This window comes from Ambystoma mexicanum, chromosome 12 (assembly GCF_040938575.1).
Source record: "Ambystoma mexicanum isolate Mex_15411 chromosome 12, UKY_AmexF1_1, whole genome shotgun sequence".
Lineage (NCBI taxonomy): Eukaryota > Metazoa > Chordata > Amphibia > Caudata > Ambystomatidae > Ambystoma > Ambystoma mexicanum.
Genome location: NC_090936.1, coordinates 1,103,408,700 through 1,103,436,638, shown reverse-complemented (window position 1 = coordinate 1,103,436,638; position 27,939 = coordinate 1,103,408,700). Strand labels below are relative to the sequence as shown.

General features: G+C 43.9%; 1 protein-coding gene across 1 annotated transcript in view; it reads left to right on the top strand.

The window, feature by feature from the left end:
* PRKCQ (protein kinase C theta) overlaps nucleotides 1-24,701 on the top strand; it is a 450,885-nt gene extending 426,184 nt beyond the window's left edge. The window contains exons 16-17 of the mRNA XM_069629668.1: nucleotides 20,715-20,843; nucleotides 23,083-24,701. Of these exons, the coding sequence (XP_069485769.1) occupies nucleotides 20,715-20,843; nucleotides 23,083-23,238 (285 nt within the window). The 3' untranslated portion in view covers nucleotides 23,239-24,701. The remainder of the gene's footprint in view (nucleotides 1-20,714; nucleotides 20,844-23,082) is intronic.
* The last annotated feature ends 3,238 nt before the right edge of the window (nucleotides 24,702-27,939 follow it).

Below are 27,939 nucleotides of genomic sequence, written 5' to 3'. Positions count from 1 at the left end.
TTTATTTTACACCCCTTCCTCCACTTCGGACATCTGTCAATTCAGTTATAATGGGGTAGAAGTCTATACTATCCATATATTCGCTTTTTATTAAGGACAAGAGTTCCCTTCATGACAAAATACTATTGATGCATAAGGCAAAAAAAAGTGCAGGTGTAGATGAGAAATGTTGATATGACAGGTGCTAGTTTGCTGGAAAGTGTGTTAGACCCTAGAAGGAGCTTTCAGATTACGTGAAGGTCCCCGTAAAATACTATGGCGTTTTTAAGGTACAATAAAAAATCAATCTGCATCACTCTTTCTAAATCCAGTGCTTATTATGGCATACATATGGGGGCAGAATCATTTCAGACTAGCTCTCAAGGTGGATGTTTAGTATGAAACCCAACACTAATAGATGTGTAACAAGAGGTTTGGGTTAACACATGTTACGCACTGGAGGGCTTCCTCAGGAGTCAATTTCTTAAACAGTGCCTGAAATTCATAATAAGTGGAAGAATGATGTGCTAGTTTGTAAAACATGGCACATTATGCTTTTTCTAAACATTGCCTGTGATTTCTAAATAGTAGATCATGATGGATGACACACACACAGCTCAATTTGCTTTGGTGACAAACAAGTGTGCCACTTACAAATAGTCTCAGGCGCTATTCAAAATATACATGTATGCTCTTCTTAGATAATAGCCCAGAATTCCTCTGCTTATTGTGAATTACAGGCCATGTTTAAGATCTAGATGGCTGGTCCTAGTAGGATGCTGATTCTGCAAAGGAGGAAGTTGGCACTGAAGCTGACACAGTGCCGCGGTCAAGAAAGGGTTAACTTTGGGTGATTAATCATTCATGCATCAGTAAATCATAGCAGTGGCATACACACATATGAACATTTTAGAGTAGTCAACACCTCTGGGGGTATATATCTACAAGGAGCAGACTCACAACTAATTAGATGCGTATTACCGCCCAAAACGCATCCTTCAGATGCAGAGAAGCAAATACGTTAGTGAAGGTTGTCAACTTAGCCTTCAATATCCCATGTACTAGTCTAAACGTCCCCTTCCAACTAATTCTGAGATAACTATGAACGACAGGTAGGTTGGGATTTGGTTAAATATGCCCCTGGTATGAAACCTTAACATTTTCCATCCTAGAGTTGCTATTACTGGAGGAAAGTTATATGAGGTCATTGGTTTTTCACAGTCCTGATATCTACCAAACTCCTTAAGCCATCAAGCATCGTTAGATTGACACTAGGTAAACTTGTGACCTGCATGAAGCTGTTTGGCTTTTTTATACTGCATATCTCCTACATACAGTACTCTCCTCTAATACTTAACTCTTATTCTATACCTGCCTACTAGCTAGATAATTAACAAAAAGAACACTATCCCCTCCCACGTTAAGTCTATCCCAAAATGATTTTAGTATTCCAGCAGATGCTCAGTCACTGCCTTTGACTCCCTTCCCCCTGATGGCTAGACGATCCTCTCCAAGCCTCGGTCCAACCGACCAGGTGGTAGAGTAGCCCTGATCTTTGCTGTGTGGGTCCCCAGCTCACTCATACACACCAAGCAGTACTCCTCCTTTGAAAGCCTTGTCTGCAAGCTTGGTGTTTCTCCGACTATCTCTCTCACCCATGCCACTATCTACAGGCCCCCTGGCACTGTGTCGGTCTTCCTTTTGCAATGGGCTGACTTCACCTCCTCTCTTCTGACCTCTCAACATCCATCTTGACTCCACTGCCTCTGCCTCTTTTCTTTTCCGTGATCTCTGTACCTCCCTCTCTATTCTCTCCTCTGGCCCTACCCACTCTGCCGGACACACTATTGATGCCTTCATCCCAGCTGATCTCCCGCTTTCTAACCTTTTCACTACCCTGCTCTCCTGGTCTGATCACTCTCTCATCTCTTCCCATCTGGGACCTCTCGGCCCCCTGACCGAGCCTCCACCAGCACTGCCAGCCTCCTTTGCGGTCATCTGACTGATGAAACGTGTGTTAACTGCTGCGTTTGCCTCCACCTTCATCCCTCCTCCTTCCCCTCCTCTTGATTCTCCCACCGACTCTGTCCTTGCCAACCTTCATCTTGCTATCACCAACACTCTGGACATTCTTCCCCCTAGCATGAGGATCAACCTGAAACCTGCCTACAAGTGTAACAGTTGGTATGACTCTGATCTAGCAGCTTTGAAACGCAAATGCAGAATTGCTGAACGGTAGTGGCAGACCTCAGAGTCATGCTCTGACAAACAGGCATGCTGCCTACTCCAAAGGCAATAATCTCCCTCTAGCCGCTTCATGGTTTTCCATGTGGGGTTTTCTGCCCGTGATTTTTTAAAAAAATAATGGGTTCAAATGTTGCACAGCATACTCCAAACAAAAAATGGATAAAAAGCCAAACAGTTTGCAGTTGGCGCTGGGGGGCCAAAGGAGAAAGCATGGTATTTTTGACTGGACATCTATTTATATGAGCACCCATCACTATACACTCACTCATAACACAAGCATACATGCATCCATACATATATTTAAATAAAAAAATAAATAAACATAAATTTACCTTCTGCAGGGGCCTGTGCGTCAGTGCTGAAATGCCCCGCTCCAGGTTGCTCTGTCTGTATGTGCCAGGAGGTGCAGGAGCTCCCCCTCGCACATACAAACAGGCAGTGCCCCAGCCTGCATTTCCAATGAGCTATGCAAGGCTGGCGAAGCAAAACGCCCCCAGCGTTGCATGGCTCAGTGAGCATGTGCAGCTGGGTAACTGAACTGTCAAAGGGAAACAGTGTTTCCCTTTGACAGTTCAGCCAGCCCATGAGCACACCCTCAGCTGGAAAAAGCAGCTGAGGGAGTTATCAGTGTTTCACTGGGCTGGCTCCTCGGCTCCTTAATAATGGGTGAGGGGGCAACTGGGCGGACTCCTCCTCACCCATTATGGATGGGTAATAATAGGTTCAAAAAATGGGCTCCTGGTTATGGACCTATTCTACCCAGGAGGGTTACTTTAAGACAAAAATTACAATTGAATAGGCTATTCAATTGTAATTTTTGGGTAATAATAGGGCAATAGAGCGATGCCCGTACCAAAAATGCAAAATGCTAGTGTAGGCCTGTCAAAATGGGCCACTTATTTGGCCAAAAACTTCACTATGCAGCTAGTAGTTTTGACCATTGTTGCTGAATAAATATTCTTTAAATATCACAATTTGCTTACATTTTACCAAAAAACACCACCATGGGTACTATTCGGTCTGTGACTAAAGGAATGAATATCCATTTGCAACTGCGGGCCACTTTTTCATTGGTGCCTGAGACAGTTTTATGGTCCAGATCGAACATGTGATCTGCCCCAGCCCATTTCCTCCAATCTAAAAAAAAAATATATATGTATGTATATATATATATATATATATATATATATATGTCCTTTTCGATTTTCAAGATTTTTAGCACGCACCTAAAATGTAAAAACTTGGATTACCCAAACTCCAGATATTCACCTTTTAAGGGGAAAGGGGAAACACGTTGTGATTTGTTTATGTCTCAAGGAGTTGGGAAGGGACAAGCAAAAATAAAAATATTCTGGAAAATATACTGAAACATCTGCATCCCCAACACAAAAATTCCCCAAAATGAAATGCATTCTGCAAAGTACACAGTGTGATCTACCACACCAAAAGCTCACTAGGACCACCGTACATGCACAGTAAGGTCACAGGGACAAACATTAAAGGAAAAATATGAAGTGAAATGAAAAATCTTTCACACACCCTTGCACAGCCCCCAATACACACACACAGCCCCCTTTTCAGTCATGTGCAGTGGGGTTGGTAAGTCAAAAGAAAGTTAAAAACATAAGACAAAATAAAAAATATTCCTCAAAAAGCACAAAAACATCTGCAGCCCCAACACACGCACACATCAAACACACACCTATTCAGTCACGTGAGTCAAAACGCACCATGTGATCTGCCACACACAACATGCGGCAAAACTGCCATACATGAACAGATGGTCAGATGGAGGAAATGAAAAACATCAAGTGAAATTAAAAATATTCTGTGAAATGCATAAGATGATCAGATTCAATCAACACAGATCTGTCTATAACTCACTTACAAATCAATAACTCACTTACAAATCATGTAATACTTACTTACAAACAAAAAAATCAGTGGGAAAACATAAAATGAAGATTTCTTTCTATAGAAAAGTTTACATCTGTCGCCGCTAGGAATACCAATGTGAAAGTTTAGTGTGGTACACAAAACTAACCATAAAGGACCCGATTCAGGGAATTATTTGCGTGGCAAATAGGGTACTTGAGCACAAAACCACATTTGTCGATTCATGGAATCGAATGCGCTGTACTTTTCCTGGACTTGCGTGGACTTCTCACAGTCTCGGCACGTCTCTGCGAGCCGTCGCGAGCCTTGTGCAAGACTCCACGCAGAGCGCAGGTGGGGCTTGCACAGAGAGCTGGGAAAGGGCCGGAACGACGAAAATAGGGAACTTGCGAAAAAGTTGGTGTTCCGAGAGACAGCCTGCAGGCAGTCCCTCGCACGCCCACAATTGCATGGCAAGACATGTATTCATGGATTCGATCATGCAACCTCTCGGCCAGGAAATGTCCACACAAGTCCTTCATACTATCCGCCACCCTGTAAGCGATATTCAATCAACACTACAGCTAAGTCAATGCCTAGTCTGGGATGCTGAGGAAAACCCTTATTGATGTATTTTTATAATCAGTTCAGTACCCTGGATGACAACCCTTGTATAACACCCCCCTCTTAGAATTTAGAATCCCCCTGACCCCACTGAGCCAAGAAGTAGGTTTGTTTTGCAAATTAAAAGGTTTATTTGAAAAATTAAACAATATATATATATATGTCCCACTTTTATAATAAATTAATATCTGATAGTACACTTAGACATATGATGTTGATCAACAATGGGTAATCTGGCACTAGCACACTTCTTTACAATCAATGAGGAGTTAGTATAGGATGGATACAGTAGCAAAAATACTTTTATGGTTTCAAGGGAAAAGCAATGTGGAATAAAATGCAGTACAGAAATACTGGATATGATTTTAGCAAAAGATAAGATAATCACTTTTTCTCTGGCAATTCACCCCCCTCCCCTATGCAATGTAAGAAATGGAAGGAGATGGAAAGAGGAGCACACAGTTCTCAGGAATGCAATCAAATACAATACGAAATTCAATTCCCACCCCAGCAAGCTTAGAGAAAACAGGTATGAGTTTTTAAAACACAGGCCCAAGTGCTTTGAATGTGGTGGCAGTGAAGTGAGAAATATGCTGAAAATGCTTTTAGTTCCCTTTAGGAGGTTCAGGGTGAGTGAGAGCTACTTGGGATGAGCTCAGGCTCACTTTAGCAATGATTCAGGGATGGTTATTAAGAGGCAAATGAATTTTTAGCAAAGGAAAGCAAAAAGCTGCTATCTTTTTACAGGTAAAGAAATCAGGCCAAATCGCGGCAAAATTCGCGAGTGCGTGAATCGTGATTACGGCAAAAGTATAAGAATATATAACTCAAAATGACAGATGACAGCTTGCAGCTGCAGAATTGACAGGTGACAGTTGTGCAGCTTTAAAAATGACAGATGAAACGATTTCTAGGAGGCAGTTCTACTTAGGTTAAAATAGTTTGGATTAGATTATTTTTATTTTTAAGAGATTGGTTCTGCACAATTCTGCTAGGTACTCACAATATAAATTTGAAATAGGCCTCGCCACGTATCTGGTCAGTTTTTGGACTGGACTCCGGTTCTGGTCTCGGCACTTCACAGTGATCTGGGTCAGCTCTCTGGTTCTGCTCACAGCGGTCTGGGTCACTCTGGATCTCTGGTCTGGTCTCTGGCAATTGTTCTTGGCAAAAGAATTCAAACAGCTCGCCCGGCTGTGGAATAGTTCGCAAATGATTTTAAGGTTGCTGAGGCCTGCTGAGAAGAGTTCTCAGTTTGTGGGTTTAGGCCCTTGCTTTAAGTTCTGAAGTAAAGTTCTGGTCTTTGGAGATTGATGGATTTGAAGTCTGGATCTCTTGATGTGAAGTCGTCGGTCAGCATGCTCTGCAGCAAATGGAATTGAATGTCTCTACCTGTCCCAGCAGTCTCTTTTTATGTGTTTTGAAAATCGGTGTGTGCCTGTGCCTAGCCAAACCTGCCCCTCTCTACTTGTCATTGGCCCAATTCTCCTCTCTCCCATTATTGGGGGAAGGAAATGGATTGTCAGCATGATGAAGTCTGTTTATGGGTCAGAGGATCCTCCCCTGGTCAGTTTTCCCACAAATCTATATTTGATTCAAATACCTCCTTCCCAGATATACAATTTGTTGAAATTACATGTTCATATTATATATTCCTTATGGTCCATGCTTGTCCGCCTCTGATCTTCCTAGGGGGGTTGCATTAAAAAATGACAACATTTTGCGCTTTTTAACTGGTTTTGCAATATCGGACATTTACCCAAAATTACACACATGTGCGCAAGGAGTATGGACATTAATTGATGAAGTGTCAGATTTTTAACATGCAGACATTTGGAGTGAGACCCTATTTTCCGCTAGCAACCCCCAGAATACACCACAGGGTCCTAACGCCTCTCAAAATGTTCACAGAAAAATCACAAAAATAATGATATTACTTATATAATTCTGACAAGTCCGCACTATGATTTATCTATCTTTTTAAAATTATGCCCTGGTCAAAAAGGGGTGTGGCTTCCCACATCACAGGGTGGAATAACTGGTTTATCCACTTCCCCCAAGCTCAGCTGCTAGCAGAGGCACTGCCCCTCCCAGTTTCCCCTAAGAGGAAGCCACTTTTACGGCCCCCCAATATAACATTTGCCTGAGCCCAGGACAGGCCTTTGTTCAACTCCCTGTAGTCCCCAGCTGCTCCACCCCTTATCTAATCAGAGAGGTGACAACTCCTTTTGGCAAGGGGAGTGGCTGAGCAGGTTTCAACTCCTGTCGGGGGTAGTTGTCAGGCAGAATCCAGTTTCATTAAGCCAGGTTTCAGTTAAATGTCACTTTTTGTTCCCAGTTTTCTACATTCAAATCAAACTGACTATTTTTACATATACATTAAATAATTACTTCCTTCAAGTCATTTCAGAATATAGTTTTACATTGTATCCACCCCTTAGCAAGTCTTTCCTTGGTCTGGTTTTCATTTGTTCAGTTTTACACAAAAGTCTGGTGGTTTTAAAACGCCGGTTTTCTGATAGTGGTGAGTACTGGTAATGCAACCATTTTTGGGATTAAGAAAATGAATTCCCCACAGTTCTGAGTTGCTTTTTTTGGCAATCAGCATTGCCATTCCCAATGGTTTCAGGCTACTGTGTGCGTAGCCCAATGGTGGTTTTAGGCAGTGCCCTCCTGTGCTCACAACATAGGCAAAAATGGGTGGCAGCCTATTCTTCATGTTTTCCCTGTGCACTCTCTGGGGAGTTCTGGCCATCATGATGTTTTCCATGCCAGTACTGCACAGTTTTATTGTAGGGCTTGGATGCATGGGTAAAAACATCCCACAAGCCGAAGGCAGGCCTAAGTACACTTACGCATAGAAATGGCAGCTCAGAGGTGAGTTTACATGTCGGATTTTGGGGTACGTGTACACAACCGGGGTTTCAATCCAACTTAGGGGAGCACCTACGCAGTGTAGAGGGGTGCAGGGACGTTTACGTGGGTTTGCACGCATATTCAACTGATTTACGATTTTTCATATGCATGTTGTCGGGGTGCCAGATACGGTTACGGGTGACCCTGCGAGGGGGTCCCCGAAATGAAGGCCTGCTTGCGGGGGAGCCCACCCACTGTTTGAGGGGTGCGTGTGTTTGCGCTCCAGGGAGCACGCCTAGGTAGCTGTCCTTGCTTTGCGTTGCTGTGTGTCGGGGGCGTTCCGGGCGCGACTTGCGAATACAGTTACTTTGTGCAGTAAATTCCATGAATACGTGGGCTGCGCATTTTTTTATCTGCGCGCAGGCTAACGCAGTGTCCTTCTTGGCGTGCGGCCCCTGCAGGATTTCTGCGCACATTTCCATGAATCGGGCCCCCAAAATACAGATAACATTAAAGCCAACATTGTTCGAACCTTCACTTACCCATACAAATGGCAAGTAAAAAGGTAACATCAGTAAATTGTCTTTATGAAATACCGCAACAACAAAAGAACATAGCAAACATGCACTAGATTCTAAAACACTCAAAATTAACTATTGTAATAAATCGGAATAATAGCATTGCATGCAATTGTCTTGTTCTTTTTCTAGTGTCACTTTTATGGAACAGGTCTTTAGCACACGCCTGATTCCTGCACCTCTGCTCTCATTGGGCTATAGCCCTACAATGTTACTTCAGCTTGAAAGGAGTTCCCCCCATCCTCATCCCCCCATCCTCGTCTTTTGAAGGGGATCCACCATTTTCACCAGCTGCCGTGCACTTCCTTCTTGGAAATAATAAATACAATTATTTTTTTGTTCTGTGAACATCAAGGCAATGTTTAATCCTGTATGCTGGTGACTGATGTGTTGCTAATGCTGCGGTATCCGTACATTTGTTACAGTATAGACAGACTCTAATATTTACCAAAATAAAATGAAAATAAGAAATGTAGTTGAAGACCCTGTATCCTGGTCTTCTGGTCCCTTGCAAGGTGTGTCAAAATCCCAGCACCCCCAGCAAGGCCTATGCATTTCTGCCTCATCTCCCACCATACAGACCATTCACACTCAGTATGATGGTGGCATTCCTGCAGTCCCTCTGTTGGCCCTGCTTCGTTATCTTCCCAGGGACTCATAGCCTTCAAAGGCTGAATCCAAGGATGCTCGTCTAAGTATCCACCAACGTAGCCATTGGTGAAATGATGTGCATAATAGTGAACTAAAATGCCACAAGACTAAGGGACTCTTCTAGTACATCCGCTTTCTTAAAATATGAGATCAAAATAAACTGGGGAGGGCTTCCTAAATTACAACAGGCCTCGTTACAGGTTTGATCTTAATTCTGTTGGATTTACTTATAAACTTGTTTACTATGACAGCGTTCATCACCATTCTTGAAGTCGTTTGGACACCATTGAGATTTTGTACGGTGGTAAATTCACTGCGGGAAATATGATGATTTTTGGAGGTCTATATGCTGTTAAATGCTCCACTACCTTGTGATTTGCAAACCACCGGTAAGGGGGCTGTAAATCGGTTACTTAAGCAATGTCATCCTGATTGGGAGGGGTATGCCCAGATGTGGGTCCTGAGCCTGCTGAGCCTAGAGACCCAAGCGACACCTCACTGATGATGCCCAATGATGCTGAACCATGTCTGGATGTGCTTGTGGCCTCGTGCAGAAGGAATGTGACCTATCAGTTTGGGCTGGAGTGCCCCTTTTGGGGTTTGGACTAAGCCTGATTTATATATTGTCTTTTTTCTCTTCTATAATGGCTTGGCAGGCTAAAGAACGATGGTCTGGAGGGTTGCCCAGAGCTGTGCCTGTGGTTAAGATTAATTCTAAACCTTGCAGTCATCATCACCTTTTGGTTTTGCGTAAACCTGTTACTGCCATTTCCTCACCGTTTTTTCAATGCCACTGAACTCATAATGAGGTCCAAGATGTTTGGTGCCTTTCCTGTATTTAATGTCACATGTCCCTGTATTTACTTCGAGACAAAATAGCTGAAAGGTAAAGCACATACAGCGACGGGTGCTTTGCACACGCCATGTAAAATACCACAGTCCTTTAGAAAATGTGTATAATACTGTCACAAGCAATTAGAGTGTGGCATAGCTTTTAATGTACAAATGAAAATGTAATACCAAATTGGAAGGGGTGTGAATAGCAGTGCTCAAAAATATGTTTCTAGCGACATGCTTCGTCAGGGTAGAATGGGCAGAAAACGATTTGTTGATTTTCCCGTCTCTGTGCCGCTAAAAAAAATATTGTTTTGAGCAAAGGCATTGAAGTCCTAGCTTAAATATTTTGTCAGGTCATTAAGCAAGTGTCAGTAAATAGTCACAATTAGAGACATCTATGAGGCATTAAAAACTACAAATAACCACCATTTTAGTAGTTCAAAGATGAACCAACAATATAATGTAGACTGGGTGCACTTTGAATTATTAGCCTTCAGCATATGTCACTAAATGAAGTAACATGCAATCTCTTTGGAAATAGCATCAATTAAATAGTCAATATAATAATCCCAGATATGTTGCACAAATTGTATAATAACAATCATCCATCCATGGCCAAACCACTGAAGGGCCGATTTAGCTCTGCATTACAGACAGGGAGCAATAGCTTGTGCTATGTTTTCACAGCCACGCATTCATTTTTACTACTTCTGTCTATAAGGAGCTGATAGAGTCATCCTTGTCGGTCAGTATGCTATATCAATACATTCTGATACGCAGTACATCATGGCAATAAATAATGTAAGCAGAGCACATTATATTAATATGCTGGAGACCCATGCATGCCACCAAAGAACAGGAGAAGGCCAGAGGACAAGGCCTGCACTCCTCTTTGCAGCTCTGCTGCGAGTGCCTCCATCAGCTGTGCTCGATCAGCTGGCAGCAGAATTCCATCTGCTTTTTGGAGCGCCAGCTGATCTCGCGCACATCGCGAAGGCCCCCGCCTTGGAAGGCATGGGCACCGACAGAACGGCATCTTTTGAATTTGGCGCCGAAACGACGCCGCTTCCCGCCCGCAGCCCGCAGCCTCATACGGCTTCCCGCCCTGCCGGCTCCACCCCCCCCCACCATAAAGAGAGACGGGGCTCACCGCCAGGCGAAGCCGCAAGGAGAAGGCCAGAGGACAAGGCCTGCACTCCTCTTTGCAGCTCTTCGCTGCTCGAAGTCTGCCGTTTACCACGGACTCTTGCTGGATTCACAAGGTAAGGAGTCCCGCACTCCGGAACTACCCCACACACTCGCAAAAAGGCGAGACCGTCTACGCACACGTACTCTACCTAGCGTATTGGTCACTCTGCCCATCCCCACAAGTGCACGCAATGCACGACTACAGTCGAGAACCTTACCTACAACTAACCGAAAGGCCACCTCCCCAGTACTGCATCTATACCACAAACTAATCCACACAACGAAGCTGACCCCACTTATCAAGCACCACCGTGAGCCATTTGCATTGGATACAATGTCTAAGACTCTTGTTAATGTGTCACTCACGCGTATGAATGAAATTACCGCTATTTGCAATTCTTCTACCACTGCCTTGCTACCTAATGATGCAAATGCCACTTTATCTGTGTCTATGACCCCAGAAAACATGCCCCGCACTGGTTTGAATGAAATTACCGCTTTTTGCAATTCTTCTACCACTGCCTTGCTACCTAATGATGCAAATGCCACTTTATCTGTGTCTATGACCCCAGAAAACATGCCCCCCACTGGTTTGAATGAAATTACCGCTATTTGCAATTCTTCTACCACTGCCTTGCTACCTAATGATGCAAATGCCACTTTATCTGTGTCTATGACCCCAGAAAACATGCCCCCCACTGGTTTGAATAAAATTACCGCTATTTGCAATTCTTCTACCACTGCCTTGCTACCTAATGATGCAAATGCCACTTTATCTGTGTCTATGACCCCAGAAAACATGCCCCCCACTGGTTTGAATGAAATTACCGCTATTTGCAATTCTTCTACCACTGCCTTGCTACCTAATGATGCAAATGCCACTTTATCTGTGTCTATGACCCCAGAAAACATGCCCCCCACTGGTTTGAATAAAATTACCGCTATTTGCAATTCTTCTACCACTGCCTTGCTACCTAATGATGCAAATGCCACTTTATCTGTGTCTATGACCCCAGAAAACATGCCCCCCACTGGTTTGAATGAAATTACCGCTATTTGCAATTCTTCTACCACTGCCTTGCTACCTAATGATGCAAATGCCACTTTATCTGTGTCTATGACCCCAGGAAACATGCCTCCCACCGGTTCGGATAGGCCACCCCCGACCATCAATGTCACCCCTGAACCGCACCTCAAATGTGCCCTCATCAACGCCCGCTCCATCAATGCGCATGCACTAGACATCCACAACCTTATTACCACCCTAGATCTAGATCTTCTAATGGTCACCGAAACTTGGCTAAATGAAGCCTCAGGCCCCGCCCTATCCCTCGCTCTCCCACCCGGCTATGCCATCACGAGACAAGATCGCATGACCACTGGAGGCGGTGTCGCACTCATAGCCAAAGACTCAATCACCATCAGAAGGGCTGACAAAACAATAACAGCGACTACCTTCAATTAAAACTCACCATCTCGCACCAATGCACCATCACCCTACACCTCATCTATCGACCACCAGGCCCCCTAGGAGACTTCCAGGCCTCCATCACCCACCTCCTGGCGGACAACCTCAAAAAGTCATCCAAAGCCATTCTCCTTGGAGACATCAACCTTGGCCTGAATGACGCCAAAGACCCTACAGCCAAAGCACTTGACACAGCTCTAGCCACCCTAGGATTCATCAACACCATCAACAACCCCACACACGCCCTAGGCAGATCACTAGACTGGATCGCCCACCACAATTGCCCCATCACAGTCATGGGCAACACCCCCACCCCATGGTCCGACCACCACACCATCACCTTTAACATCCCCACCACTACAACCACATCCCACCCCCCTCCTCCCTTGCCTCCTGCCCTTACAAGGAGTGCCCGTCAACTGACCAAAGAAAGACTCCTACCCTTCTTACAGGGACCTGCCTTCACAGCCCCATTCTCCAACGACCCGGAAACTCTGGCAAAAAATTATGATACGGCCATCACAGCAGCTATCAATACCATCGCCCCACTTAAACTTCGGAAAACCAAACCCACTAGACACGCTAATGCGTGGTTCACCCAAGACCTTCTAAAACTACGCTCCGCCAAACGGGCAGCATTAGCTCTTTGGCAAACATCATGGGATGAGAAAGACAAACTCAACTTCAAATCCCTTGCAATTAATTACAAGAAAGCCATCATTAAAGCCAAAGCTAAATCCTTCGAAGAGAGAATTGCTGAGGCCAAGTCGAACACCAAGGAAATGTTCGCCATTTTCAGGGAACTTGAGAACCCCACACCCACCCCCCAAAACTTCACTAAGGACAAAGAATGGTGTGACAACATCCAAACAGCCATGCGCAATAAGATCAGCTCTCTCCAAGCCAAAATCTTGAACACCAAACTAACTCTCTCCTCCCACACTACACCCTCCCCACCACCACTGCCCCCATCACCCACTGAGGCCCCACCCACCTTCTTGTTTAAAACCGTCCAAGAAAACGACATGATCAACATTATGAAAAACATAAAACCCTCCAATTGCAAAGGCGACCCCTGTCCTGCCTCCATCATCAAAGACTGCGCAGACACCTTGGCCCCTTTTCTAACAGCCTTCGTCAACGCCTCCTTCACCACTGGGAAAGTCCCCGCCTGCCTAAAGGAAGCATGGGTCCGACCCCTCATAAAGAAACCCACACTTGACCCCACCTCCCCTAATAACTACCGCCCCATCACCACTGTCCCTTTCCTCCACAAGATTCTAGACAAAGCAGCCTACCTGCAGGTCCAGCACTTCCTCGAAGAACAGAACCTCCTTGGACTGAGACAATCCGGCTTTCGCCCTAGGCATGGGACAGAGACCGCCCTACTCGACCTAAAAAACCAAATGGACGACGCAAGGGACCAAGGCAAACCTGTCTTGCTCCTTCTCCTGGATCTGTCGGCAGCTTTTGATCTTGTAGACCACGACATCCTCTGCCACCACCTCTCCTCCACAGCCAACTTCTCTCAAGAAGCCATTACATGGATCACCTCCTTCCTCCAAGGCAGGACCATGCAGGTCTTCTCTGACCTGGCCACTGCATCACCCTCTATCATGCTATGTGGGGTGCCCCAAGGCTCCTGCCTCTCCCCCACCCTCTACAACATCTTCACCCGCCCCCTCTTCCTCATCCTTGACGCCATGGGCATCTCTTACACCAACTACGCCGACGACACACAGATCCTTCTCACTCTGACAGGCGACTATGACACGGACTCTGCTACCCTCAACAAAATCTACAACACAATTCAAATGTGGATGGCTATCAACGGCCTCTGCCTTAACTCCGACAAAACTGAGCTCCTACTCGTAGGCTCCCCTGACACCATCAAGAAACTTGACGCTCAGTTCAGCCATTTCACCATTGACTCAATCACGATCCCAGTACTTGACACGGTAAAAACACTAGGCGTCTACCTAGACTCCAATCTATCCATGACCAGACAAGTAAACGCCATTGCCTCCTCGGCCGCTTACCATGCAAAACTCCTTAACGCAATCAGACCTTATCTGTCAAAAGACACCTGCACTAACATAGCCAGGGCCATAACCGGCTCGCGACTTGATTACTGCAATATTCTTTTCCTTGGGACCTCCAACAAAAATCTTTAGAAGCTCCAAGTAATACAGAACACTGCCCTACGCGCTGCACAAGGCATTGCCAAGAGAGAGCACATCACCGCTGCCAGAAAAGCTTCCCACTGGCTCCCCATAAAGGAGAGGATCCTATTCAAGGCTCTAAGCATCACCCACAAATGTGTCCATCTTGCCGCCCCAATGTACCTTTCGCAGAGGATCCACCTGGTCTCCTCCACAAGACCCACTAGATCACCCTATGCCAGCATGCTCTCAGTACCCAGGGTAAAAAGGACCAGAGCAGGGGGCTCCAGTTTCCCGTACCTCGCTGCCGTACACTGGAACACCCTCCCTAGCTCCCTGCGCTCTGAACCCTCACTGACCGCATTTCGGAAAACCCTGAAAATGACCCTGTTCATCTAACAATTACATGGCCTAGCCCTCATAATTGTATTCTATGATGTATTATGTGATATATCTGATCACAGGTCACTGCCTTACTGTAACCCAAGGCACAACCTGCTCACATTGTAACTAAGTCTTCCTTGCAAGTAACAGTGCCACAATGCCCCTGGGCTGCCTGCGCGCTATATAAATTTAATAAATAAATAAATAAATAAATAACCTGTACATCTCTAGCCTTTAATTAAGCAATATGCCCCGAGCTGCAGGGGCATTACCGAGTCAGGTAATACCCCAGGGCCCATAATTATAGGCCCGAGCGAAGCAAGGTCCCCCCCAGCGGGGGACCAAGGAGGCCTGCAACCGTGTGGAGGCTCGCAGCGGGATGGCCCCGCTTTGAGCTTCCTCATTGGCTGAGGGACTGCTACGCCCCCCGCCGGTGACAAAGCAGTGGAATCCTAGGGATTCCCGGCAAGGTAATGCCCCGACGAGGGCCAATCAGAATGGTTCTTCCATCCTGATTCTCCCTCGCTGGGTACTAATATAATATAATAGATTATTAAGAACAAGCTTAACACCCAGAGGTTTCTCAGTGCGGACCCAGGGATCGAACCTGTGTTGCTCTGCTTCATCTTGTTTCCAAGGCGTTGTCTTGTTTCCAAGATGAGCGCGTTGCCCCTGAGCTCTCCTCCTGAAACAAGGTATTGGGTACTAACCCGATTGAGCATCTAATGAAATTCAATTCAAATAATCAAAGGCTTTTGCGACCCTTATTCAACATGTTAAGGATTTCAATCAGGCAATACACTCTGCTCCCGGCCTAGTGTATAGCGCAATGGAAAAACTTATTTACGATATAGATTCAATTATTTGAAAGATGTACCACTCGTATCACACCCCTTATTTAAGAACACCCCAAGTCACACTGGACCAGAAATCAGGCTGGTTTGTAAAAGGTATTATTTATTTACTTAGTTAAGATCAAAAACACAATGACCCTCATTAGGACCCCGACGTTAACCACCCGGCGCTATTAGCGCCATGGTTAACACTGGTAACTTACCGACTCCGCCATGGTTAAATGGAGAATTACCACCCCATTCCAAGGTTGGGGGGCGGTAATTCCCCATTTACCATTGGCCCTTCCCCATTCCCATTTTTGCCCCATGGGGCGCAATGGGAATGGGGAAGGCGGTAATTACGGTACCGCATATTACGGTACCATAGTTACCTTCAAAGTCCCTTTGCGGGTCCCTACTTTAACGGCTGGTCCAGACCAGCCGTTAAGGTCGGGAGCAGCAAAGGGACCTCGTAGTAAGGCGTTAAGGGGTTAACGGCACTGCAACCTCTTACGCTCCGTTAACCCCTTAACGCCAGGGTCCTAATGAGGGCCAATATATATATTAATAGGTAAACAATCACCACTGGGGAGACAGAACACATAATGATGTCTTTAATACACTGGGACTAAGTTATGAGCAAACAAATGCAGCACAGAAACTAATACATTTGTGTTGGTTTCAGATCAGATAGCACAATGGTTAGAAATTCCCCGTGCCACACTTCTCAATCCCCCAATAGGCAATGCAAAAAGATGGAAGGAGAGAGCAGGTATCCAGGAATAGAACAGGTCAAACAGTTTCTCACTTCCCCTCCCCCCCTTTACACAGAAAGAGAAAAACAAAGTGGGCTTTTCAACTGTCAGGATGACTTTTAAAGTGGCTGACCAAGAACTCTCAATGTGTGGAAAAATGCTTAAATTATTCTAAATTCCTATAGGAGCTGCTTTGAACAGTTGCACACAAGCATAACCAATGATTAAGTCAGCAGAAAACATTTGCAGTCTTAAAATCCAAGTCGGAAGCACTTTAAATCTAATTTACATGTATAAACATTTCTCAAAATGAAAATTCGCTGCAAACTTTTCTGTGCGCGATATTCGCAATAACGGGAGAACCGCACTGTTTTGAAAGTAGGAGTTGAAATTTTGTTTCTATCACATAAACGGAGGGAGTTATAGCGATTTTAGTAAAGGTTGTTTTTGCGAGATAGACGCTAGAATGGAAAGAGGCTTTAGTTTTAAAATCAGAAAATATTGGCTATGTACTAGAGCATCCAAGCTAAGCCATCAGGACGGCACAGGTAAGAGTCAGGAGTGATTTGTGACTCAGTCCTGGCTCCACGCTGTCCACCTTGGAGCGCTAGGTTGGTCACTCGAATAAAATGAAGATCAAAGTTTTGAAAGTAGGAGTTGAAATTTTGTTTCTATCACATAAACGGAGGGAGTTATAGCGATTTTAGTAAAGATCGTTTTTGCGAGATAGACGCTAGAATGGAAAGAGGCTTTAGTTTTAAAATCAGAAAATATTGGCTATGGACTAGAGCATCCAAGCTAAGCCATCAGGACGGCACAGGTAAGAGTCAGGAGTGATTTGTGACTCAGTCCTGGCTCCACGCTGTCCACCTTGGAGCGCTAGGTTGGTCACTCGAATAAAATGAAGATCAAAGTTGACAAATGACTAGGAAACAGGATGCTTTTACAGATAGAAAGAATCAGATTTCACTACAGATTTAGACAATGTTACTGATTATGGAAGTAAGGATAGTTCAGAGGTTAGGAGGGGACAAAATAATGCACAGGAATCAACAATGTGTACCTTTCTGTTAATACTCACAAAACAAAATGGATTTAAGATTTTGGACCGTCAGGATTCTGGACCGTCAGGATTCTGGACCTATCAGGGACTGACAGCTGGGCACATTGGACTGGACAGGGTCAGCAAGGTCCTCTGGTCACAGCATGGCACAGGACTGGACAGGGTCAGCAAGGTGCTCTGGTGACAGCATGGCACAGGACTGGACGGGATCTGCCCTTCTTGGTTCTGAGGATATTTCAATTTCGCAGGCATGCAGTAACAGCACAGCCTGGCTGTATTATGATGCTTCCCCTAGGCTTTTGGGGTTCTGTTCTAGAATTTGAGGCCTAGCTGAGGATGGTTCAGCTATGCAATAGGCCTTTGCTTTGCCAAGTTTCTGGAGTCTGGAGCAAGGAAGATGTATATTTCAGCAGCAGGGTGCTCCGCCAGCATCAAGAGGGTGGTGGATCTGTCTGTCTCTATGTCTGGTCAGCTGTCTCTATTTATGCTATAAAATGAGATCATAAAGGGGGTGTGTGGGCCGGCTTAGCTAAGCTTGTCCCTTTGAGCTGGGATTGGGTCAATACTTCATCTTCGCCTTGCAATTTGAGTGATTGGCTCAAGGCTGGGTGATGTCAGGTTTTATGATTTGCTTTACAATCCTCAGAGACCTACCTCCCTTTAGCCATTGGTCCCCAAGTCTGATTTTATATTAAATGTACATTTCTACATTGGTCACCTTTATACAAAGAACAAATAAAGATGCCATATTTTACATAGCATCTATTCCTCAAAACCCAGCAGTGGTGGGATCTTGTCTCCCCTTTCTACAGATTTTTGCCCTTTTCGCTATGAACACACTTTCCGATTTTTCTGCAAATTTCCACAAATATGCGTGTTTAACATGGGGACATGCGTGTACATTTTCACAATTCTAACAGTCATACATTTTGCGTAAAATCACATATCTTGCCATTCCCGTCCAAAACACGTCACAAAGTTCTGCCGCCTCTACACACGTGCAGCCAAAAATTAAATTAAGATTTCTGTCATTTTTATATTTTTCACCATTTTGAATAGCAAGTTATAAGTCTTTTAAAATGTGTTCTTTGTTCAGGTTCAGCAACAGATGGTCGCTTGGCTATGCCTCTTTTTCTCTCCTGGGAGCCCAAAGCATCCCCTTCCTTGCTTGCTCCTTCCAGAGGCCATTTACGACTCCTTTTCACACTTCCAATTTCCTGGACTGGAGGATATCCAATGTCCATTGTTTAGTTCTGGGATAACCAGCAATTAGAGCCTCCCCGTGAGTTTCAGCTGAGAGGAAGGCCCTCCATCTGGGAAAAAAAACCTGCCTTTCCAGTTCTTGCAGCTCAGTCAGGTTTAATTTAATTGTTAAATTCTTTTGGCTTTTCCTTAGCACAAAACAAACTTGTTGCATCAAATCACAGATAGAATTCTCATTCAAGATTTTAACCTATGGGATCAAAAACAACTACAGTATGGGTTACTATCAGTAACAGGCCTCTTATAGTGCAAACATTTGACTTTTAGTTTATAACATGTTAAAGTTTAATCAGGAAGGCCCCTGACAGCTGTCATCACAGGTAGGCCTCTTCTGCACAGAGATTTGTCTACAGATCCACAGGCAGGCCACTTTTGCTGTGGAGATCTCTTTATGCTCTTAGCCTTTCAGTTTTCAAGTTCACAGTGATTCCTTAAACTAAGTGAATTGTAGCACCCAGCGAGAATTTTGAATATTTGGAAGGTGTTCTGTACCGGCATTCTGAAGTTTCAGCAGCAAAGAAAAGGTCATTTAAAGCAATATTGGAGTTTCATTTAGCAAAGCACTGCTTTTTCTTCTGCACTCCACTTTCAATTGTTGTGTAGCCCAGTGACACGTTTCAGTAGTGATAGCTCTGTTCCACCACTGACAACTTGTGTGGCGTGGCGTGGCAGATTGGGCAGCCATCTTTTTGTGCATTGAAAAGCGTGATTTTCAGGGGTTTTGGTGCGCACCAGGGATTTGCGGCCATTTTGCTGTTTCTGGCACCACCATAACATACTCAAAGGCCCACAGGCCAATCTCAAAGATAGCAATGTTAATCTTGGTACTCATTAATTGCCGTAGGAAATAATGTGCTCATCTCATGGTCCACCAACAGTGTCTTTCCACTGTTGCTGTCAAGTGATGGTGTCTCCACACAGCTCTAAGAGTTGAAATCTTAGCTTTGCCACTGGATAAAATGTCTTGTTTGCTCCCTTTGTAACTAATGCTTACATCATACTTTTTTATGTTGCTCATTTAATTCCAAGAAAATATTATTGGCAGCAGAAAAAAGTGTTCTCTAAAAAGTGTTACAGTGTGCTATCATAAATGTTCAGGGAAATAGGACCAGGAGGACAGCTCAGGGGCACACGTTTGTCTTGGGAGAAAGTCAACGCAGAGCAACACAGGTGCGAATCCAGGTCCCACGTTTAGAGACTGGTCCCCTGTATTAATTGTGTAACAATGTTAATTCATTAATTGATTAATTAATGGATTATTTTCCCCAATTCTGTGTAATTGCATCTCATTTGAACTGCTGCATTAGAGGAATCTGTGTGCAGTTTTTGAATATTTTAATGTTTAAATTGAATAGTGGGGCTTAGTTTCAAAATGTCACTTATAACAGGGTTCCGCTTAGAAACAATGGTTTGCCTCTTGGAGGTGTGGAATCGGTTAAAAGATCATGTCATAGACTTGTGAACTGAGTGGCTTCAGCAGAGCTTTCTGCAGTTCTGAAACAAGGAGGGAATGGAAAGGAAACCCTTAGGGTCAAATAAGTGGGATCAAGTAATTGAGATATAAGGAAGGTGTTGTACCTCAGCAGACCTTATGGTTTTGATTTTTGGCCTTCTGCTGGCATTGGTAAGAGAGAGGAGAGGAGAGTGGTAAGGCATCCAACAGGAAAGCAAAATGCACTCCAAGAGGGGAACACGCTTTGGAAGCCATTGCGGTCCTTCTGGAGAAAGTCCCCAGCACATCATTGCATGTATACCACGTGATATGGTTATTTTAGAGGAGTTGGATTTTAAAAAGCCAAATTACATGCACATATAAAAGTGACCCTTAGAAGCAAGAATAGCGAATATAAAAAAGCGTATGCTCTTAATTCTAACACACACTCAACTCTCCACTGACAAAAAATGATTACATCTTTATATTAATTAATATTGTTTATCTGCTTGTGTACAGCTTTTTGTTCGAGAACCTGACAAGAGACTAGGAGCCAAGGGGAACATCCGCCAGCATGCCTTCTTTCAGGCGATAAACTGGCCAGTCCTCGAAAAGAGAGGGATGTGTCCGCCATTCCATCCCAAAGTGGTAAGCAATCATCCTCAACATCCTCATCATCATCATCATCCTCTTCCTCATCCTCCTCATCCTCATCATCCTCATCATCATCAACAGTCCCATCATCATCATCCTCCTCATCCTCCTCATCCTCATCATCATCTTTATCATCATCCTCATAATCATCATACTTATCATCATCCTCATAATCATCATCATCATCATCATCATCATCATCCTCATCATCATCATCCTCATCATCATCATAAATAATCAGTTCAGAAGATTGTTTGAAGCCGTGCTTCCTCGGCCTAAGCACCTCATCATGAGCACAGTCACAATGATAGAAACATGGTATTTTAAATACTTCCTTTTTGAAAATACAACCTAATTATGAGTTGGAATTGCATGAGTTGTATGTACTGCATGCGGTAAGTACAAAGTGCTACATTGAATAAATATATGGTTTTCTATTCATTCCTTCTGGTAAATATGCCATGTGATCTCTACTCATATTTAGGTGGTATTTTAGAAATAGGAGGTATTTTAATTTCCACATGTTTTTACCAATACCACCATACTCATGAATAGGCAATATAGGTTATGCACTAACTCAAAGTCTGCAATCAGCCTTTCCTATTGGCGCAAATATAAACAAAAGGCCAACTCTGGTGGCGATCAATCAGGTTTTAGCCGCTTGGATCTTCACACCACAGACCACACAAGCATAGCAAACAAAGGGTTAAAGATCGATCAGAATAAATGCATCATGATTCTGAGCCGTGTTCTGAACTATGGCGCACATTCCAACTTTGGCAGTAATTTCAGAAGAATTTTCACCAAACGTGTTTACTGATACCACCCCCTTTCCGAAGGACTTACCCCCAGAGTTTGGGTGCCAGTATTGAGGAGTTAGTACAAATTCATGGACTCCAGAGACCTTCATGGGGATTTTGGAGGAATTACCATGGTTGGTTATTCTAGCCCTGGTAATTCCTCTAGTTTTTGGTGTTAATGTTGAAGATTTACCTCCGGAACTTGCTGGAGGTAAATCCTCCACATTAAGGGCATACATTGAATTTTGTAGTGGTAGAAAAATACCAGTAATTCTATAACCCCTCAAAACATTTGCGTGTACAGATTTGCTGCAATGTTTTTATCCGTACCATCAAACATGTAATGAGCTACTTTATATCCTGTGCAATGTTCCAATACAAATACAAGCTCCAGGCAGTGGGAGCCCTCGGCAGATCATCAACCCTGGGCCAACGTGGGATCCATCAAACAGAATTGAGGCTCAAATGCCCCTGTCCAAGAACTAATCTATGTGTTCCTGAAGAAATAGCATATGCTAAACCAACAAGTGAGATAATGTCCCCTGCAATATTTAGCAAGGCACTTGCAGTATATATTTGAGCAAAATGGCACTTCCCGTCAATATACAGTAACAGCGTATTTGGTGTCGCATAGCCCCCCACAGGTGCAGGAACTCCATGCCTGTGTGGAAACACTTCAGGCTGTGAGGACTGAATATTGCGAGTCCTGTGAAGTCAGGGAATGTTCTTACCTCATGCACTGTTTGCTGCCCCTGCAGAGAAACCGGTGCAATTCAGGGAAATGCATTACACATATTCAGTGTGGGTGTTTGCAATGGTGGCTGCCTTTGCAGATTTTTCCCCTGGGCGTATGTGCACAGCGGGGATCTCCTCATATTAAATGCATGCATTAACATAATACCTTTTCTACCTCCGTTTCATGACAAGAAAACACTCAAGCACCCTAGATTAGCTTGAATAATGGTCAGCGTATCAATGTGGCTAGATCCCACGTCCATCTCGGCAACTTGGAATTGGCCAGTTGTCCATTCTGAGTTTGATTGAATCTCTTGATTGCCTCGCTATCGCAAGGATTCCTTTGCATCTAAGGCACAGGCATGGTTCACCGACGAGGTTGTTGCTTGAATACACCAGAGGGTTTCAAGATGATGACATAAGCCTATTAACTGAGACCAAGAACAAACACAGCATTGCATGATTTACCCATCAGAGAAGGTTGCGTACTCAAGGGGGGTGATTTTTTGAATGCACAGATTCACGAGACGTGATTTTCACTGCCTGTAGGACTTGTTAATTTCCTCCTATGCTCTGTTCTTTAATTAAGCTATCCTAAATATACAGCCAAATGTAATGTCCCCTACCTATGCCCACTGCTTACTGCATGTTCTTATGCTTTGCATTGTAACCTATTTGCCAATCTCTCCTCCCTCTAGAAATCACCAGGTGACTGCAGCAACTTTGATAAGGAATTCCTGAACGAGAAGCCGCGCTTATCGGGCACAGACAGAGCACTTGTCAACAGCATGGACCAAACCATGTTTAAGAACTTTTCATTTGTGAACCCCATGATGCAGGCCATGCTTTCCTGAGACGTAAAGAGATCGTCTACATATGCCGTATTGGACAGTTTGAAGAACACTTGGACTGACTGACGCATGTTTCCACTCCGTACAATCAGCAAGCATCTGCCAGTTGAGACACACTGTACAAAGGAAACTCGAGTTTTGATTTTCCAGGTCTACCTACACCTGGCAGTGGACCTTGTTTTTTTAACCCTTTCACTGCTGGGGCATCAAGGATTTCCTATGGAAATTTGGAATTAGATATGAATCGTAAGAGCAGTCAATGGGTTAATATAATGACAGATACCTCAACTCAAATCACACAGAGGAACTTAGAATTCCGTTAAACATTATGACTGTATCTTTGTGTCCCCTTGCTACCTCATCAATACTTTCCTATACAGTAGTGAATCAATGACAGGTGATTGGCTCATTTGATGATCAGAATAGGAAATAGTTGGAGAAGATATTGACTTCCTAGGTCATATACAGCAGGCATGATTTTACACCTCTTATATTTATGAGAATTATACAAACAAAAAAACAAGGTGCTGCGGTTATACCTCGAGCGATATCTTTGACTTGAAACTCTATGTTCCACCTTAATGTAGACTGAGTACTTTGCTGCCATGGCGACGCCACAAGCACCGGTCTAGGACCGCCTACACTCGAACATCTTTTAACTGCTATCATGTGATTGCCCAGCATTATTGTCCTAGGTAGGGGCTTCTTAGGTCTGCCAAGGTCTTTGTCTTATGGGATTTAATGGTTTGCTACTTGTACATGCTAAACTGTGGTGATAATGGAAACCTTGCAGAGGACCCATCCCCACATGGAATGCATAGACGGTGCATTTTTGAGGAAGACAATTCCTTGCTAATATGGTACTGTAGATTATTATGTCCATTTATTGCCCATTACTAAATTTAATGTAATAGGTACCCAATGTGTAATATCAACATCTAACGTCAATGTCTAGGCATGTATTGGAACCACACTGGATAACTTACTCTTATAACCAGTACAGGCATAGGCTCATATAAATGATGGATTCTTGTAAATAAGAACATTTACTGTGCATCCTTGCTTTGATATACCCAGTGGCTGTTTCTCCATTCTGCCCATCGTGGATCGCATTGCAGGAATGAATTTGGAGCACTTTGAGCACTTACGATGTTGAACAATGCTATTTATGATTCCTTAAAGAAGTACTGGGAACCGGAGATCCAGTGGTGGTAGAGGCTTTCAACAGATCTCTTTCCAAACAGGTTGTCCGGTGATATCTAAAAAGGGATTGGTTGGATTCCTCCTAACAAAAGCATGTGCTGATATTGTGGCCATCTCTGATGTTCCACATATGGGTAATTTGTTAAGGTGGGTAAGATGTTGGAGACAATATTGGATAACGAGGTCTTCTCTCAGCTTGAGAACTCCTTGGTCTCTTCAATGTCCCTTGTTCATTCATTAAAACCCGTCCTCGGACACAGGCACGCTTGTCTGCGTTGCAGGTTATTTATTTATGACAATGGATAGAAGCTACATTTAATTTCATGTCATTTTGAGCCCATGCAAAACCTCATAGAAGGGGGGCTGGTGCATCACTTGTAACCAGTTAATTTCTAAATACCCACTTTTTAGTGGGTTGCCTGGCTCCTTTAGGGCACGTGTGTGTATGTGTTACTCTTGGTGGGTTTTTTGTTATGAGGCTTAAAAGGGGGTACTTAGGTTGCGGGCCAGAAACCTTTGGCTCCCCAGGTGTTTTGACCACAACTCTCATCATCCTTGGCCAGCATAGTCAATGATCCAGGATTATGGGTATTGAAGTGCACAGCAAAAGAGTTGTTTGAAGACCTCCTGATTTAGGTCACTGTACAAGTGACGCTTGCAAGTGGCCCAGTGGTAGAAGTGTACAAAAGAAAGAAGTGAAAGTCTGACCCCAGCAGGGGATAGAGGAGGCAGGCAGGTGGCAGCCATGCTGGTTGACAGCCAATTGATTTGAAACAGATTTCAGTTTAGCTGTAGCTGCTATTGGGTGGTAAAGTGGAGAAGTGTGCTTTAACTTCACAAAGAACAGTTTTGGAATGGTGAAAATGTTTACAAAACGTTGTGGAACTGTTAACTGTAAAAAATAGAAGTAGTGGCACGCTGCTCCCAGCCGTTCCCGCTAACTTCGATGACTGCCCATACCTTCTTATTAATGTCCTTAGACTATCAGAAAGCCCTATATGCAGGGACTGCCATGGACATTCATCATACGCTACAGCAAGGGCACATGGCTGTTTGAATTATGTGGCAAGTACGCGTGTTGCATTCCCCCCCTTCATTCTATCCTGGCTTCCTGTGATCATCAACATTAGATTCAGGATAGTTCCTGCAAGGCTCTGCATAGGTCTGGATCACAGTATCCCTAGACCTGGTTCTTGTGTCACATGCCAGCAGGATACCTTCTATGACCGTTGGCGGTGCCATGTTCTGCCCAAATGTAATACATCCTACTTCGGGAGATCTGCAAGTGCAGAAGCCTATGCATGGAACACCACTCCCATTGCTCCCAGATCTCTACGAAGTATTGATTTTTGCAGTGCTGGATATAAGACCTAGTTTCTCTAATTGATTTTGTGATCTAGTATGTGTATGTGATACTCTAACTTTATTTAGAATTACATTGTTATCCGCCTTGAGTGAGTGCCTTTTTCTTCAAAGACCAGTCAGGGTGGCGAAAATACAGAACATTAAAATGGGCCAATAAGGTTAAAGCAGCCTTAGAAAAGTACAAAATAGCAATTTTTGGAGCAAGTCAGATTTCCTAATTGGAAAGATAGACGCAGATGCAAACCATGCACAAGAGTTGTTTTTGGTCATTTCCAATTCTGTTTTCCAAATAATGCCCTATCAATTAGAGAGTCGTCAGTAGAGAAGGCTGATGCATGTAATACCTTTTTTCTGTATAAGAATAAAACAATCGAGGAAAATATAACACACATGAGAGAAGTAGAGGTAAGGGGGGCAACTAGCTATCCTGATATGGGAATTTTGATGGTGGGAGGGAATAGCCCAAATACTACACCATTCTTTTTTAATACAGTCGTGGAAGAGACCATGTGTGCCCTATTAACTGCCCTCAAACCTACACATGACTTGCTTTTCCATCTTTCTGCCTGTACGGCAAAGCATTTAGCATCATTCATAACTCCTTTTATGACTTATTTTGTAAACGCGTCTCTGAGTCAAGGGATAGATCCAGATGAATTAAATTTGTCCATAATTTCCACTGTTGAGAAAACCCACTCTAGATCTTGATAATCTGCAGAATTACCACCCAGTTGCAGGTCTTCCTTGGCCTGGTAATGTTTTAGAGAAAGTGGTTACGATGCAGCTTCAGGAACATGTTGAGAAGTAATATCTATTGAACTCACTGCAATTGGGTTTCCGCCCAAAATCTGGAATGGAAACAGCGTTGGTCGTAGTCTGGAATGAGCTATTGTGAGTGGGAGATCAAGCAGAACTATCTCTCCTCGTAATGTTAGACCTATCCGCACCTTTAGATACAGTGAACCACAACATTCTCATTGAGTGATTGAGGACAATAGGGAATGTTTTAGCCAGTGCTATTAGATGGTTCACTTCAATCTTGTCAGGGCGGCGACAACAAATCAAGTCGAGGGGTTTCTTTTCAGATGCTCTCCTGCAGCATTGTGGAGTTCCCCAGGGGTCCTTTCTCTCACTGCTACTATTTAATATATATCTAAACCCTTTAATGGACATCCTGCAAAGACTTAAGGTCTGCTTCCAGTCATACGCAGACGATACTCAGGTGTTCCTTAGGCTAGACGATATAGAGGAGTCTTTCTCACGGTGAGCAGTTGTTTGAAGGAAATTAGCAGTTTGATGTCCACTATTCGGCTCCAAACAAGACAGAAGTCATTCTGTTTGGCCGAAACACCTCTTAGGTCAGAATAGATGTCCCCTGCACCCCTTCCTTCTTGGATAATAATTGAAGTATGCTAACAGGATCAGAAATCTGGGCTGCATATGGCAGAGTGACCTGGGCTGTAAAGGTCAAATTGAAGCCAAAGTGCAGGCCGTCTTTTACAATCGGCAGCTACTATGGCAGTCCCTTCCATATGTAATTTAGAAGGATCATGCAGCAGTGGTAGGAGCCCAATTTGCCCAAATTGGATTATTGTAACACATCTCCGGCCAGACAAAAATAACGGTTGCAGAAAGCACAAAATGCAGCAGTTAAATTGGTGTTTGGAGTTAAAAAATCAACAACAGGGCTCTAGCATCCTGTAGAGGACAGGATTAAGTTTAAGATTGGTTCATTATATTCAAATGCTTCAGTAATCTAGCTCCCATGTATCTGGTAGATAGGCTAAACCGTTACCAACTAACATGGCCCCTAAGATCAAAGGATAGGTCCTTGCTGACTATTCTGCCGTCCCATTGTGTGTCTAGAGGAGAATGCAGATTCTCGTTGTTTGGACCAAAATCATGGGGAACAGTTTTCTACTTGAGATCAGGAAATCAGAATCCCTGTCTCCCTTTTTGAAAAAAATTAAAAGCCTGTCTGTTCAAATAAGGTTGAGAATACATGATCAAGCAGTAACCCATTGGGGATTTAGTTTATAACAGCTGCGCCGAGATACCATTCGGTTTGTCACAGTAGTGCAATACAAATGCCTCAATCAATCAATCATTGCAATATTGTGTGAAGTATTAAAGAGG